Source organism: Xyrauchen texanus, chromosome 41, assembly GCF_025860055.1.
Source record: "Xyrauchen texanus isolate HMW12.3.18 chromosome 41, RBS_HiC_50CHRs, whole genome shotgun sequence".
In the NCBI taxonomy this organism is placed as follows: domain Eukaryota; kingdom Metazoa; phylum Chordata; class Actinopteri; order Cypriniformes; family Catostomidae; genus Xyrauchen; species Xyrauchen texanus.
In genome coordinates this window covers 3,786,765-3,804,181 of record NC_068316.1, presented here as the reverse complement: position 1 = coordinate 3,804,181, position 17,417 = coordinate 3,786,765, and the positions used below count along the sequence as shown (strand labels likewise).

The following is a 17,417-nucleotide window of genomic DNA, read 5'->3' as shown; positions in this document are numbered from 1 at the left end:
TTTGTGGTTCAACTGGAGGAAATTATCATCCATCCAGCCTTTGATGTCCTTTAAACATGCTAACAAGGTGGAGACTGAATCCGAACCCGTTTTTAGAGGAAAATAAAGCTGGGTATTATCAGCATAGATATGATAGGAGACATTATGATACTCAAAAATATAACGGAGAGGGAGCATGTATAAAGAAAATAATGTTGGACCCAGAATAGAGCCCTGAGGCACCCCACAGGTAATGGGAGCTATACTCGATGAAAAGTCACCGATTTCCACCAAAAAACTCCTATTAGTGAGATAAGACCGAAACCACTCTAATGCAGCATTACGGATACCGACCTCGAGATTTAACCTATTTAGAAGGATACGATGATCCACAGTATCAAAGGCTGCACTTAAGTCCAGCAACACCAGAATGGCACAGTTACCAGAATCTACAGATAGTAGAAGGTCATTTACTACTCTTAAAAGAGCAGACTCAGTGCTGTGTTTAGCTCTGAAGCCTGACTGAAAAGGATCCAGAATATCATTTGAAAGTAAAAAAGGAGATAGCTGGTTTAAAACAACCCTCTCCAATACTTTAGACAAAAATGGCAATTTTGAGATGGGTCTATAATTGTTGGGGTCAGAAGGATCAAGATTAGGTTTTTTGAGTAAAGGCTGGACCATAGCATGTTTAAAACAGGATGGATCAACGCTCTTAACAGCGACTCTTGTGGAACGAGACCTGATGAAGATCTCCAGCATGAGTTACTCTGCAGACAAACACCTCTGACTCTTCCCAGCATGCTTTGCTGAGGGTCAGGCCATTATTCCTCCTGTAGTGGCCGTTCTGGTCACACTCTGCACTGGTCAGAACCCCCTCTGTGACCTCTGACCCATCCAGTGTCCAGCTCAGCAGCGCCCCCTGTAGTTAAGTGCTGAGCAGACAGATCAGTGCGGTTGAGTCTCCAAAGATCTGTGTGCAAATTCTCTGTCTGATGTGCCCACTGCCCTTTGAGATGACCTCTGACCTTTCCCATCATAGATACTTCATTGATGTTTGCTCAGTTGTCGTGATTATTTATTCTCAATTAAAACAGAGGCTTCAGAGTAATGAATCATTTCACATTTAGTTTTATTTATTTGTTTGTGTGTGTATGAGTGAGTGTGTGTGTGTGTGTGTGTGTGTGTGTGTGTGTGTGTGTGTGTGTGTGTGTGTGTGTGTGTGTGTGAGCATGTGTTTATCACTTTGTGGGGACCAAATGTCCCCATAAGGATAGTAAAACCCGAAATGTTTGACCTTGTGGGGACATTTTGTCGGTCCCCATGAGGAAAACAGCTTATAAATCACACTAAATTATGTTTTTTGAAAATGTAAAAATGCAGAAAGTTTTCAGTGAGGGTTAGGTTTAGGGGTAGGGTTAGGTTTAGGGGATAGAATATAAAGTTTGTACAGTATAAAAACCATTATGTCTATGGAAAGTCCCCATAAAACATGGAAACACAACCTGTGTGTGTGTGTGTGTGTGTGTGTGTCTTTAATGGCCTTTCTTACTTTTCTTCTATTGAAGCACAAGATGCTCTTAGACACATTGTCAAATCATCAGATTTTACACAAACATTTGGAGTTCATGTCAGTTTGAGTGCATGCTGTCATTAGTGTATATGTCAGAAACTGTGTTTATCTTTCAATTCACCTCAAATATTTATGCAGGTAAAAAAAATTGAAAACTCATTTTATTTAAAATAGAAACTTTTCTCAATTGTTCTCAGACTTTTGGACTCCACTGTACGACTGTAAATAAAACTTAATAATATATTGTTACATTTACTCACTATATTATATGTACTATATGTTTGAGTTCCCTAATTTGACTTCATGATCTTGTTTCATAATGTCTCTGCAGGTGTTTTCATGCTTCATTGAGTGAAGATTATTTATAAAATGTGAGATAAAGTCCTGATCTAACTAATGACACAAATAATATTAATAAATCAACTTTTAAACAAAGACAGGAAACTTCAAATAATGTAATATTTTATTAGTTTATTGAATTTTGAGAAATCTGAAAGACAAAAGCACACATATACTTGTGTGAATAGAAGTCACTGTTAGTCTCCATGTGAGACATGAGTGAGAAGAGCAGAAGAGAATCCAGAGGATCTACTCAGAACACTGATCTCTCCTCACTTCTCCAGTGACTGACAGCTGCTCTTTCTGTTTGGCCTCACAGCTCACTGTGACCGCCTTCATCCACTCGTCCTGAGAGAGAGTCAGACTGCTGCTCCAGCTGTACAGACCGCCCTTCTCCAGGACCCCAGCACTGCTCTTCTCAGACCTGCTGCTCCCGTCCACCTTCCAGCTCAGGCTCCAGTCTGAGGGGAAGCCCTTGTTGGCCACACACATCAGTGTTGCTGTGTTCTTTGTGGAAATCTCTTCACTGGAGGGCGGCAGGACGCTCACTTTAGGACGAGTGATGCCTGACAAATACACAATAGACAACTTCAAAAGAAGAAAAGATTTCTTTCTCCAGATTGAAACTAAATCAATTACATTAGTCAATTATAGATTTTGAAGATCTTTAAAGATATCATTGAAAACTTTCAACATTAAACTGCAAGTTTGTTTCTTCATGTTGATCTGTTCAATCATATAAAGAACAATTTATTTCCCCAAAGACTCTGAATGACCAAAATGATGAAATGATGAATAAAGTTCACATATCTTTATATGTTTGCAGTTTGACTTACACAAAAGTTCAAGAATATTTTCCTTCATAAATTTCTCTTTCTACATTAAGAAATAACTATGAAAAGACATTGCCCAACCTCAAGAGAATAGAAAAGAAAATTCTGTACAATGATGAACTTTTAACAGTTCATTTGGTGAAAGAATTCCTCCAGTAAAACTTTATATGTTACATATTACATTAAGAAACATTTCATATTGAAGGAGCATTTTTATGAACTCTTGATAATGTTCGTCATTTAAACACAGAGTCATTTAACATCTCCAAAAACTGAATAACATCTCACTTCTGTACCAGCAACAAATTCACATGTGCTGACAAAGTGTCAATTAAGTGTCTTTAAAGTTCACCTTCATTTCTTGAAAAACAGCCAAATTATTCAATCTGTCTAATCAGATATTATTAATAAATAATGAAATATAAATCAAAAAAGTGAGAGAAATCACTGAACTCATATGTGTGTCAATTCAACATAAAACTGACACATTCCACATTATAAAAACACATAAAACATTAAAATGATGATTTGATGATTTACTTACTGCCAACATCCAGTCTGGTGCCGCTGCCGAAAGTCCACCACAGTGATACAAACTAATAGAACAGCTGCACAAAAACCTCTGAGCGCTTCACTAACTGCACTTTAAACACATGATCACAAACACATCTTTACACAACACACATTCAAACATGATTCATTTCATATTGTCATCAACTACTGTTTCAAAAATACAATAAAAACATAAATATTACATTCATAATTATATACAACATGTTTATTACAATGTAATAACTCCTCTATAACACATTTGATTTAGTTTGATCTACTGAATGCTCATGAGATTTCCACAATGAACAAAAATCATTCGAATTTCAACCAATTGTAATTAATAACTAAAAGATAAAGATTGAAATGTATGAATGTAATTTGACATGTAATTGTTTCTTATTTCTGCTGTTCTCCTGTAACGCTCACATTTTCTGCTGAGAGGAAACAGTTTTGAATGTCCCGCCCCTCTGATTAAAGCACAATATCAGACTGTCTGTTAGTCAGGACTGTCAAACCAACATCACTGTTCCTTCAGTTCTCACTCATTCACAGTAAAGATGACAGCACACGCTCTCATTATCTGCTCTCTACTGCTTTTCATTGCTGGTGAGAATCTGTTTCAGTGCATTTCACTAATATAAACTCAATTTAACTGTAGAAAGTTTTTTATTATTTATTTCTTGTGAAATAATATTTTATTTTATTTTGTGTTTCAGAGTGTAATGGACAGATCACGGTCACTCAGAGTCCCTCAATAACAGCTCAACCAGGACAACAAGTTCAAATAAACTGTAAAACCAGCAGTAATGTCTACCTGGACGGTAATGGGCACTACTTGAGCTGGTACTTACAGAAACCTGGAGAAGCTCCTAAACTCCTCATATATTTTACAAACCGCCTCCAGACTGGAACTTCATCTAGATTCAGTGGCAGTGGATCTAATAGTGATTTCACTCTGACCATCAGTGGAGTCCAGACTGAAGATGAAGGACATTATTACTGTCAGAGTTTACACAGCATCAACAGTAAATGGGTGTTCACACAGTGATAAAGAGTCGTACAAAAACCTCCTTCAGTGAAAGAGGAACTACTGATACAGAAACAGTTTCTCTGAATGTTTCATTATAAATTGACATGGACACAAAGTTTTAGATTTTGATATTTCACACTCAACACTACATATGAAACTGGACGACACATTTTATTATAAAGGTCAATTCAGTCATTTTTGGTTGATGTTTTACTGGCTGATATGACACTAGTCTTAAACTTTACTGACACCTATCCATGTGAATACAGCATCATGCAAACATAAAACATTTGTTTTCACAGATGTCATATTTGAATGTAATTCATCACTTTAAACATTTGACTTGTTTCACCCCTCAATTGGACAGACTCATATAAAGTGAGAGGTGATGTCACATACATGTTGTTCAGGTATTCAAATAGATTCATCTAGTGCTGGAGTCTCTTGTTTGATGGAGTGTGTGTGTTGATAAAGTGATTTTTCACGAGTGTTTTTAAGACAAGACTTGAGGAGAGTCGAGAGCACAGATATCAAAACTAACTCTAATAGAGAGACAATTCTTCTTCAAGACACTCGACTCCTCATTTCTGAAAATGGAAAAACACATCCAACAGAATAAAGAAGAGTCTCCCTCCCTCTTTCTTTCTATTCTTCTTCTTTTTAACACACAATCACACACTTTCCTTCAATACACTCAGTCACACAGCACAATTTCACTCAATGTCAAAGAACTACAATTCAGTTCACAGTCAAACACTTCTTCCTCTCTCCATGGAAAGACACAAACTGAAGTCTCTCAGTAATCTGTATGTGGAGGGGGACGTGGTTGTGTGTCTGTCATTGTGGAGAGAGGAAGTGGTAAGAGCATCACCTGGTGAGGACTGTCTCTAAACTCTTGTGTCTTATTTCAGGGAGACGGGCTTTAAAAGACCCGATGAACATCTGACCGGAAGAGAGAGTTTGAGTCACACATACAAGCACACGCACAGTGGAGAAACTGAAACACAAAATAAAACTTCTGTTTCTCCATTCAGCAGCAGGTCACTGTAAATAAAGAAATGTATGAAGACTTGATGTTGAATAGAAGGACCACACTTGATCAGGAGACTTTAATCGTCATTAATGAGCATCGATCAGAACACTGCAGGACATTAAATCACGACAAAAGTCAGTTTATTACATGTATATCTTTTTTCCAGGTTGAAGATTACACTTTGACCTTTGACCTTTTCCATCATGGAGGGCAGAGTGACGTTTCTACTCTTGTTTCTCATAGTGTTGATGTTCTCTCTCATTATGAGGACTTTCCATAGACATAATGATTTTTATACTGTATGATCTATATATATATATATATATATATATATATATATATATATATATATATATATATATATATATACACACACACCCCTAAACCTCACAGAACACTTTCTGCATTTTACATTTTCAATAAAACATTGTTAATTGTTAATTATGATTATTAAGTGATTTAATTATAGGGACACTAGAAATGTCCTCATAAATCACATTTATAGCAGAATAACCTTGTAATTACCAGCTTGTAACTTACAAAATTGTCCTCGTAAATCACATTAACATGCACACACACACAAACACACACACACACACACACACACACACACACACACACATACACGCATATACACACACACACACACACATATACACACACATATACACACACCTGTCAGAATCAAAAAATAAATTTTAACAAGGAATTAACACCAGTTATGTTGATGCTCATCAGTATTTTAGAAGATAATCATTAGATATTGTGTTGATATGATCATAATGTTCTCGTTACTTTCTGTCCATCAGTGAATTTAACACCTGATTCCAGATGCTGCGTTCAGTCACTGAACTTGATTTCACATCAGATATTTTTCATCCCTGTTCAATCAATGACTGAGCTGCTTCACTGTGGCACAGAACAGGCCAAAGACACAAAATGACAGAGACGCTGCATGAGTTTATTTTTCAGAAGTCTGCCCTCTTGTGACAACTGTGCGCCCCTGCACCCATATATTGAGCACGAGCGTTATGTGATTATATTATAATCGGATCCTTATCATATGTGGACAAATGAGTGAAAAAATAACCAGATGATCAGGTGCACAAGGCAGGAAGTGTCACAATATAAAAGTTAAGAATCACAAGTTAGTGAGTGTTCATGTCTGTCATTGATGTTTATTTATTTAACTGGCATGGACACTGTGGGCTGTTTTTTGCTTGTTTTAAGTTTAGTGCAAGTTAAATGTATTTTCTTTAAAATAAACTTCTATAGAAATATAAATCTTCTATAATGTTGTTTTAATTTCAGTTATATTGCTGCTTGCTTTCACTTCACTAAAAAACTCCTAATTGTCTGTAAAAGAGAGCATGATTAGGACTGTAATCTAAAGCATTCATGCTAATCACCCTCAAACGAACCTTAGAACACCTTCAATTACAGACCAGGGCAAACTACTGCCTGTGGGTCGATTTATCATGAATGTTTTTATCTTTCATTAATTTCGCTTTGGGACCTACCGTGCATCCACAAGCATCTAATATGCCCAGGGTTGCCAGATAATAGATACAACACCCCGATCAGAGATTTATACTTGCACAAATAGGAAATATTTCAACTTATGTCATAGCCTACTTAATTTATGCAATCTGGCAACCATGTATGGGAGTGTGCGCACTCTCTCCTCTTCTAAAAAAATATCAAATACTTTGTGTTCAATAGTGCAAAATTATGCTCAAAGAAATGTGAGATGCAGCTACTCCGTGTCTATTCATGACGGTGGGCACAGGCACCGATTTATGTTTCTGCCAGTGGGTGCTCTAAACAATTGAATTCCCCATACATGGCCTCTACGTTTCTTGTTGCTATACAGATTTCAAAGCACGCATTCAAAGCACGCATTCCAGCACCATACGAAAATAACAGCGACAACACACACACACAAAACAAACATTCACAGGGATTTGATCACAAATGTAACTATCGATGCACACCATGAAATGCACAGAAAGTAATAATAAATACCACCACAATTATTTTGTAAAAAATGCTCACACATGAACAAAATCATAGGCCAAGTGTACAATCCAAGACAAATCCCAATTTGTGGCTGACACACCACAACAGGGGCCCACATTAACAAGCCAAACAAGTTATAACATTGTTTCACACACAGTAAAATACATAAAAAAAAATTCATCAACACATACAACCACCATAAACACATAGGCCCACACACAGCTACTAAATATAAAAATTGGATTTGTCACTCACCATTGACGTTACTTCATTATGACGAAAGTGTTACTCCTCGCAGCCGTGCGTTTGATGAATTAATCTGCGATTACATCCAGGTTCCTATTTCGTGATACGTTCTTATGATAATTCAGTACAGCAACATGGTTCAGTCTTGTTCGTCCCATTGTGGACCGCAGATAGGTTTTAAGTCGCCGCAGGCCTGAAAATGACCTTTATGAACTGCAGGATGTTACAGGGACAGTCAGTGTGAGTGTTACTAGTTTGGTGATCTCTGGCAACAGGGTTCTCAAGTGCTCTCCCTGATCGCCTTTTAGAAAGTCCACAACATCTTGAAAAGTAGCTAGGCAGACTCCTCGTCATTTTGCTACGTCCATGCACATATCACGCTGCAGTGTGAGCCTGGTCTCATCCAAATCATCCCCATGGAACTGCATGATGTTTTTGCAGTCGCTCTTCCCGGTTACAAAATCCTCAACATCTTGCATGTGTTTAAATTCAGAAGGACTAAATCTACAGTGCAGGGATGCTGATGCTGTATCCATGATCTGGAAGTATTGTTGTCGGTACATTGCTTCTGGTGTTTGAAAGCTGTGTGGCGGCGTGCCTCCATCTTCCAATCGGCGGGCATTTTTCTTGGTCTGGGCACAGTTGGGCTCTCCAAGTTCAGGTCATGTGCTGCTGCAGTAGTGTTTTCCCAAAATTCTTGGAATCCTTCTTCCCGAAGACACTTTATGTCTTCTCTCAGCATGTCAATCATCTGTCTAGCTTTCTGTAAGTACAACTGGCTCTTTTGGAGTGCAGCGCTGACTGTTTCCATTCGAGAGAAGAATTTCAGCATGAGTTTCAAGGAGAAAAAAGTGCAAAATTACTGCAGATGCAAAGGTAGACCGTTGGCTTTACCGCCTGCATCACCTCTGTCATTTAAACACAGGTCTTCGAGAAATTCCACTAGCGCACTGTAGTTGGAGGCTATGGATGGTAAGGAGGCCGTTGTCATGGTCCAGCACGTCGGGCACAGAGGTCTCAAAGCCGGTTTTTCTTTGCCTTGAAACTCTTGGAACCAGGTGAGACGCTTTGGCGAATTTCGGATGAGTGTTATCATGTCACGAATAAGTACCATGAAGTTGCGACATGCAGGAATGTTTTGGGCCACATCATGGACAACCAAATTCACAACATGTGCAGTGCAGTGGATGTACTCCTGTTCCTGCACGCGAGCCTGTAGGCCTGTTCTAATGCCAGACACATTTGATGCACCATCATAACACTGTCCTCTACACTTACTGATTGGCAGTGAGAATCTAATCAGAACGTCTTGAAAAAGTGTGTCTGCTGTTGTTTTTGATGTCTCATGAAATCCCCCAAAATATTCCTCTGGCTCCAGATTTTTGGCCACAAAACGGAAGCAGAAAAACACCTGCTCTTTGACCGTACTCTCGGCTGTCTCGTCTATAATCACATAGTAAAACTCAGCAGACTTTATTTCTTCAATTAGAGTTCTCACCACATCATGGGCCATCATTTCAGTCATCTCATTAAGGATATCATGCGATAGCCACTTGCTCTCCTTACGAGTCAGCCATGACTGTAACTCTGGAATATCTTTAGCACGCAGGTTTAGCAACTGGGTCAAATTGGACTCCTCGTCTGTTTTTCCTCATATGGCTAATCCCTGACATGAAATATATTGGATAGAGGACAGAATAGCCAACAAAGCTATTTGGGAATTAGCCATCTGCTTTTGTTTACTGGCAGAAATAGAAGTGGCCACATTAACATTTGCATTAGCAGCGGCAACAATGCTAACAGCAGCTCGATGCAGACTGGTCTTTTCGTGGAATCGGAATCGTTCCAGTGCTTTACCCCAGCTGGAAAAGCCATCTTGTACAAAAGCTTTCAAAGATTCTTGATCGTGTGTTGTTGATGGAAGCGGGGCACTCATGTTCTTAGCTGTAGTGCAAGTCTCACAAAATACCTTGTTTTTTTGTGGCTTCATAAGCTATCCATGGGAATTTTATTTTCCAGCTAGCTTGATAAGTCCGTCCCTTCCTCTGTCCATCTTCACAGCTGTGGTTGTCTTTATCTTCGTCACTGTTGTTAGGCTGGGCACTGCTGGAGGCACTGGTGGGAGTCATAACATCGCTTGTTGTTTTAGTTTTTCTAATTACAAATTTGTCAATTTTGTTGAGGAAAATCTCTCTGGTAACTAAAAAAACTAACGAGTTTCAGTCAGGCTTGCGCAACATTGGCGGTTAATTTAGCGCACACATGCGCAGCGCAGATCAACCAGTTGGGATGCAGGAGGGAAACTCTGTGATTGGTGTTCAGCGTTAAGGGTAGGTGCCTGATAGCGAAACAACAAATCACAGCAGCTTAGTCACTACTATCAAAGAGTTTGCTATCAAATCAATGTAAATTTGGCCACGACTGTCCGCTGGTACACGTGGGTGCTCGGTATTCTTTTCAGAAATAAACAGGTAAACGGGTCCACAACATTAAATTAAGCCTTTAGCATCTATAACTTCTGAACATTTGATTTTACTATTAAACCAGACTCCTGATGTAGAGTGTTGAAGTTAATACTAAATTATTACTGCATTGAAGTATGATAAAATAAACCATTAATAATTTTATTCAGCCTTTATTCAGTTTTACTAACACATGATAGAAAAGTAGCAGCAAATCTTCAAGCAATCACAGAATCGTCCCATCAGTCTGTACGTATCATTCATAGAGTGAACGAGTGTTCTTCTACTTCTGGGCTTAAAAGACAAAACTATGCAGAACTTTTTATCTTCTCTCTTCCATGTTCTACTTAACGGCTGATAATAATCGCACACACCTGCTTCATTGAATATGTAAGACTAATACTGTAAACTGACCAGCACATTTCCTTGAATCCCAGCAAACACACAAAAATCCCTGCATCAATAACTACTTTTCCATCCAAGGATTCTTCTGCAAAAGATTTAGCGCATCAAAAAAATCTGAAAAAATGATAGCTAAAATTTCACAAGTGTCGACATAATATTTTTCAGTTTAACACTAAAGCATAAACTCTGTGTCGATACTTCAAATGTTGCGAAAAACTGGTTTGGAAACACAAAAATAGTGTCACATGTCAGAATTTACCCCAATTGTTAATCTGACGACAAGGTATACATCCTTGAAAGCAAATTTATTGTACGTGATTATTATTGATGTTAACGGCATATAGATCCGATCTGCAAACACTTCCAGGAGTGCCAACACAAATATCTCGTATCATGCACCGGTCATCGACAAGTACAAGGAGAACAAATGAATGGACACTTTTTGAGATTAATTTAATCACGGTAGCGATGGTAGCCATCCGTTTATTTATTAAAGTTGCTTTTACACACCATTCAAAATAATAGACGGCAGTCATGAAATGAACCCACAATACAAAAAACATCATTTCTGTGCACAAAGATGTTTTAAATTAAATATAAATACACAACACTAGGAGAAAAACATCAATTGTGATTTTTTGGAACACTGAAATATAGCCCAATTTATTCAATTATTGTTTAGCATAATTCCCCGTATTAAATTAAATAAATTACCAATTATTTAAAGCATTAAATAAAATAAATAATAAAATAAATGATATTTTTAGACCTATATATGCCTTTTCTTTACACAAACTTAAATTAGCCGTACCCTGTCCTGTAGATGAATACAGTCGGCTGAAGGACGTTCAGAATGTTCTGCAAGACTATAAACTATCAGAACTATTTGTCCAATGCTGAGTTCACTTTCAGAAAACAAGTTTTTTGTACATTTTAAGCTTTTAAATATTTTTAGCAATAGGTGCAACATCAGGACCGATATTACCGTCCTGTCAGAAGGACAACAGCTCCCTTTTGATTGCAGTTCCTCTTCTCATTGCATTTATTTGTGAAATTAAAATGTCAGTACGCTCGCTAATGTCAATGAATTGTCCCAATACTCTCCCCATTTTACCAAAACTTAGGGACATCTGGGAGGTTAAAGGTACACAATTAGCGATAAACACACATTTCTGTGTGGAAACGGATTAACGGCAGATTTATTTAGCCATAAATCAAAACTTATAAGACAAAGTGTTTTTTAGGCATGATGTCATCACAAACACAATTTTTATCGATAAAAGGCCATTTGAATGGAAACAGGCAGAAGACGGCAAATTTTACATGTTTTTTTCAAATTTCGATAAGAAAATATTGTGAAAAGTGGATGAAACTAGATTATTGTATGTCCTAATCTGCAGATGAAGCATTTTGACATCATTTTCAGCGACAAATCATGTGAAAATAAAGTGCAAAGCTGCGCTTTTGTTTAAGGTACGGTTACACTTTTTTAAAGTATAGTAACAACAACCTCAAGTTATGTTACTTTGGTTTAAGCATGTGTCTATAGTTTTCAAGCAATGGGCAAAAACTGTAATAATATTAAGTGGACGACCAAAAAAGATTGTCAGCCTCAGTCATCATTCACATTCATTGCATCTTCTCCATACGATGTACATTGGTGACTGGTGCCTTTTTTATTTTATTGATTGAGTTATTGATCTTGGAACAGACCACACTCTGATCAGATGCCACAACAGCTGCTCCATCAAAAATTCAACCTGTTGTACCTACAGTAGCAGTGCAGAGAAAAGTCTTCATCTCGTGTTGCAGATGAGCTGGTGCGGTCCATTAGTTTCATAAACTGTATGAAGATGTCACTTAAATAACTTCCTTACTGGCGAACAACTCAATAGAGCAGAAGTGAAACTGGTGTGTTCCAGTTCAGATCATTTAACCAATCAAACAGTGAATCTGAGAGTGTGAAAATCACATTTGCATTGTCAGTGTGGAATGATTGTGTTTCTCTCAGAATAGATCAGATCTGTCTCCAGTGACCATGTTCAAACCACAAGAGGATTCATTTAGTTTTACCAGTAAATGCATCTGTTCAGAACTGTTAAAACAGTGAAGACATTGTAAAAACCAGACAAGAGAGAAAAAATAATCATATTTAATATTAAATAATAATTGTACTAATGGTGAAAACAAGTGACGAATAAGCCTGAGAGAAAAAGTATGTTTTAAGAGAAGATTTAAATATAGATAGATTAGTGGATGATCTAATAAAATGAGGTAGGGTGTTCCAAAGCTTTGGAGGCCGAACTGAAAAGGCCCTATCACCTTTGGTTTTTAAGCGTGACTTTGGAAGAGTCAATAGCAGCTGAGAGGAGGATCTTATCATTCTCTGAGGAGAGTAGGGACGAAGAAGATCCGAAATATAAGCAGGAGCAAGTCCATGCAGTGCTTTAAATACAAATACTAAAATCTTAAAATCAACTCTGAATTGAACAGGTAACCAATGAAGTGATGCTAACACAGGCACAATATGCTCCCTCTTTCTTGTCCCAGTCAAACAACGGGCTGCGGCATTCTGTACCAGCTGTAGAGGCGAGAGTGAGGACTGGTTTATTCCGGCATACAGAGCATTACAGTAGTCCAGCCTGGTTGAGAGAAATGTGAGAATGACGGTCTCCAAATCATTGAAAGAAAACTTTTAAGCTTGCGAAGCCCCTTTAGCTGAAAAAAACTGCCTCTGACTACAGAATTTATTTGTTTATCAAATTTTAATTCAGGATCAAAAATAACCCCCAGGTTTCTAACATGGTCACAGGTATCTTCTTGAAAGGGACCCAGGGTAGGGCTACATTTGTCTAATTGCTGTGGTGGGCCAAACAAAATGACTTCAGTCTTTTTGTGGTTCAACTGGAGGAAATAATCATCCATCCAGCCTTTGATGTCCTTTAAACATGCTAACAAGGTGGAGACTGAAGCCGAACCTGTTTTTAGAGGAAAATAAAGCTGGGTATCATCAGCATAGATATGAGAGGAGACCTTATGATACTCAAAAATATAACAGAGAGGGAGCATGTATAAAGAAAATAATGTTGGACCCAGAATAGAGCCCTGAGGCACCCCACAGGTAATGGGAGCTATACTCGATGAAAAGTCACCGATTTCCACCAAAAAACTCCTATTAGTGAGATAAGACCGAAACCACTCTAATGCAGCATTACAGATACCGACCTCGAGATTTAGACAAAAATGGCAATTTTGAGATGGGTCTATAGTTGTTGGGGTCAGAAGGATCAAGATTAGGTTTTTTGAGTAAAGGCTGGACCATAGCATGTTTAAAACAGGATGGATCAACGCTCTTAACAGCGACTCTTGTGGAACGAGACCTGATGAAGATCTCCATCATGAGTTACTCTGCAGACAAACACCTCTGACTCTTCCCAGCATGCTTTGCTGAGGGTCAGGACACTATTCCTCCTGTAGCGGCCGTCCAGCTCACACTCTGCCCTGGTTAGAACCCCCCCTGTGACCTCTGACCCATCCAGTGTCCAGCTCAGCAGCACCCCCTGTAGTTAAGAGCTGAGCAGACAGATCAGTGCGGTTGAGTCTCCAAAGATCTGTGTGCAAATTCTCTGACTGATGTGCCCACTGCCCTTTGAGATGACCTCTGACCTTTCCCATCATAGATACTTTATTGATGTTTGCTTAGTTGTCGTTATTATTTATTATCAATTAAAACAGAGACTTCAGAGTCATGAATCAATTCACATTTAGATTCAAACTTCTTAATTGTTTATTTTGTTTTATTTATTTGTTTGTGTGTGTGTGTGTGTGTTTGTGTGTGTGTGTGTGTGTGTGTGTGTGTGTGTGTGTGTGTTTGTGTGTTTGTGTGTGTGTTTAATGGCCTTTCTTACTTTTATCAGATTTTCTTCTATTGACGCACAAGATGCTCTTAGACACATTGTCACATCATCAGATTTTACACAAACATTTGGAGTTCATGTCAGTTTGAGTGCATGCTGTCATTAGTGTATATGTCAGAAACTGTGTTTATCTTTCAATTCACCTCAAATATTTATGCAGATTAAAAAATTTGATCTACTGAATGCTCATGAGATTTCCACAATGAACAAAAATCTTTAGAATTTCAACCAATTGTAATTAATAACTAAAAGATAAAGATTGAAATGTATGAATGTAATTTGACATGTAATTGTTTCTTATTTCTGCTGTTCTCCTGTAACGCTCACATTTTCTGCTGAGAGGAAACAGTTTTGAATGTCCCGCCCCTCTGATTAAAGCACAATATCAGACTGTCTGTTAGTCAGGACTGTCAAACCAACATCACTGTTCCTTCAGTTCTCACTCATTCACAGTAAAGATGACAGCACACGCTCTCATTATCTGCTCTCTACTGCTTTTCATTGCTGGTGAGAATCTGTTTCAGTGCATTTCACTAATATAAACTCAATTTAACTGTAGAAAGTTTTTATTATTATTTCAAGTGTCAAAAATCTCTTGTGAAATAATATTTTATTTTATTTTGTGTTTCAGAGTGTAATGGACAGTACACGGTCACTCAGAGTCCCTCAATAACAGCTCAACCAGGACAACAAGTTCAAATAAACTGTAAAACCAGCAGTGCAGTACATGGTGGTAATTATTTATTCTGGTACTTACAGAAACCTGGAGAAGCTCCTAAACTCCTCATATCTTATACAAGCACCCTCCAGACTGGAACTCCATCTAGATTCAGTGGCAGTGGATCTAATAGTGATTTCACTCTGACCATCAGTGGAGTCCAGACTGAAGATGCAGGACATTATTACTGTCAGAGTTATCACAATATTCCAGTGTTCACACAGAGATAAAGAGTCGTACAAAAACCTCCTTCAGTGAAAGAGGAACTACTGATACAGAAACAGTTTCTCTGAATGTTTCATTATAAATTGACATGGACACAAAGTTTTAGATTTTGATATTTCACACTCAACACTACATATGAAACTGGACGACACATTTTATTATAAAGGTCAATTCAGTCATTTTTGGTTGATGTTTTACTGGCTGATATGACACTAGTCTTAAACTTTACTGACACCTATCCATGTGAATACAGCATCATGCAAACATAAAACATTTGTTTTCACAGATGTCATATTTGAATGTAATTCATCACTTTAAACATTTGACTTGTTTCACCCCTCAATTGGACAGACTCATATAAAGTGAGAGGTGATGTCACATACATGTTGTTCAGGTATTCATATAGATTCATCTAGTGCTGGAGTCTCTTGTTTGATGGAGTGTGTGTGTTGATAAAGTGATTTTTCACGAGTGTTTTTAAGACAAGACTTGAGGAGAGTCGAGAGCACAGATATCAAAACTAACTCTAATAGAGAGACAATTCTTCTTCAAGACACTCGACTCCTCATTTCTGAAAATGGAAAAACACATCCAACAGAATAAAGAAGAGTCTCCCTCCCTCTTTCTTTCTATTCTTCTTCTTTTAACACACAATCACACACTTTCCTTCAATACACTCAGTCACACAGCACAATTTCACTCAATGTCAAAGAACTACAATTCAGTTCACAGTCAAACACTTCTTCCTCTCTCCATGGAAAGACACAAACTGAAGTCTCTCAGTAATCTGTATCATCTGCCTCCACTAATTAACCTCATAATGAAGCTCATTAGTGGCTTGAACATCTCAAACAACACCAGCAGAGAGAGACAAAGTAAAGTAGTATTGATGTTGAATAGTTGGGTTGTATTAATTGTTTTGATGTTTTTTTGATGTTGTTTAGTCAGAAAAAGAATATGCTGGGTTCACACATTTTGACTACAGTGTTGTTTTGAGCAGTAATGAGTTAGTAGAAAATGTATTTAAAGGTTCAGTATGTAAGATTCAGAAACGCTTGTTATTAATGACACTTGTGGCCGTTAAGTGAACTGCAGCAGCGACCTGTTGCTCGTGCTCGTGCACACACTCCATAGGGACGCGAGCATCAGCCAAAACAATGACGTAATGTACAAAGAGACAGAACGTGATTCACCGGCATCATGCTGACAGATGAGGAAACATAATTAAAATTACACAGTTATGAATGTTTTACTACAAACTTTAAGACTGTATATTATATTCGACTCTCCAGTGCTGGAACAGGGCTAAAACAAAGTGTGGATATCGTTCTGACTATGCGAGATTGTAGTTTGAAGTAATCACTTTTCTTTACATGTGTAACGTTTTGTAGCTGTAAAGACAAGGACGAAGATGATGATGAAGGAATGAAGAACCCAAGTGCAGTTTATTTAAATAAACATGAAACCAAAAACCCAAACTATAAACATGAATAAAACTTGAAACTTAAACTTGAACATGAACTAGAAATGTGCTACACAAACAAACATCAATACTAGACAAATGACAATAGTAAAAATGAGGGCTTAAATACATGACATGGGGACACATAAATCAATGATTAAACAGAACTGATCAGACAATAAACCAATGAAACCAAGACACATGGAGGGAAACATGAAATCTCATGACAAGGGAAACGGGAAATGTAAGCACAGCGTAGTTCTAGAGGGAAGACTAGCAGCTGTACATCATCACATCATTAGCTGGGTAACTCCCAGCCAATCGCATGTAAGCCATTGCTTTATAAGTCTGCTCACAATCTATCACATTGTTGTTTCAGTGTGCTAACACAGCAACCTCCATCACCCCACCACCACCAGTTGAGCCCCATCCCGCCTGGAGGTAGGCTCCTCGCCCCTGTCTCCTATCTCCGGCAGGATATGACGGTTCCGAGTACAACTCTGTTGGACCGCCAGACAGGGTCTACACCAGAGAGAGACATTACTTTTCTGTTTACATTCACCAAATAAATGTCATCTTAAACCTCACTCAAGGCTGCGTGTCTTAATAATAATAATAATAATA

The 17,417-nt window shown here is 38.0% G+C and overlaps 5 gene segments (V, D, J or C); 2 read left to right on the top strand and 3 right to left on the bottom strand.

Moving 5' to 3' along the window:
- The window catches only part of LOC127634218 (Ig kappa chain V-V region MOPC 21-like), an 84,439-nt gene that overhangs the window by 24,356 nt on the left and 42,666 nt on the right, over window positions 1-17,417 (bottom strand).
- The window catches only part of LOC127634223 (Ig kappa chain V-III region MOPC 63-like), an 84,044-nt gene that overhangs the window by 56,276 nt on the left and 10,351 nt on the right, over window positions 1-17,417 (top strand).
- Window positions 1-17,417, bottom strand: part of LOC127634236 (immunoglobulin kappa constant-like) — a 119,289-nt gene that overhangs the window by 94,831 nt on the left and 7,041 nt on the right.
- The window catches only part of LOC127634220 (Ig kappa chain V-III region MOPC 321-like), a 32,362-nt gene that overhangs the window by 12,285 nt on the left and 2,660 nt on the right, over window positions 1-17,417 (top strand).
- Window positions 2,023-17,417, bottom strand: part of LOC127634222 (Ig kappa chain V-III region MOPC 63-like) — a 37,255-nt gene continuing 21,860 nt past the window's right edge. Inside the window, 2 exon segments of the V gene segment in view lie at window positions 2,023-2,457; window positions 3,269-3,306. Of these exon segments, the coding sequence occupies window positions 2,141-2,457; window positions 3,269-3,306 (355 nt within the window).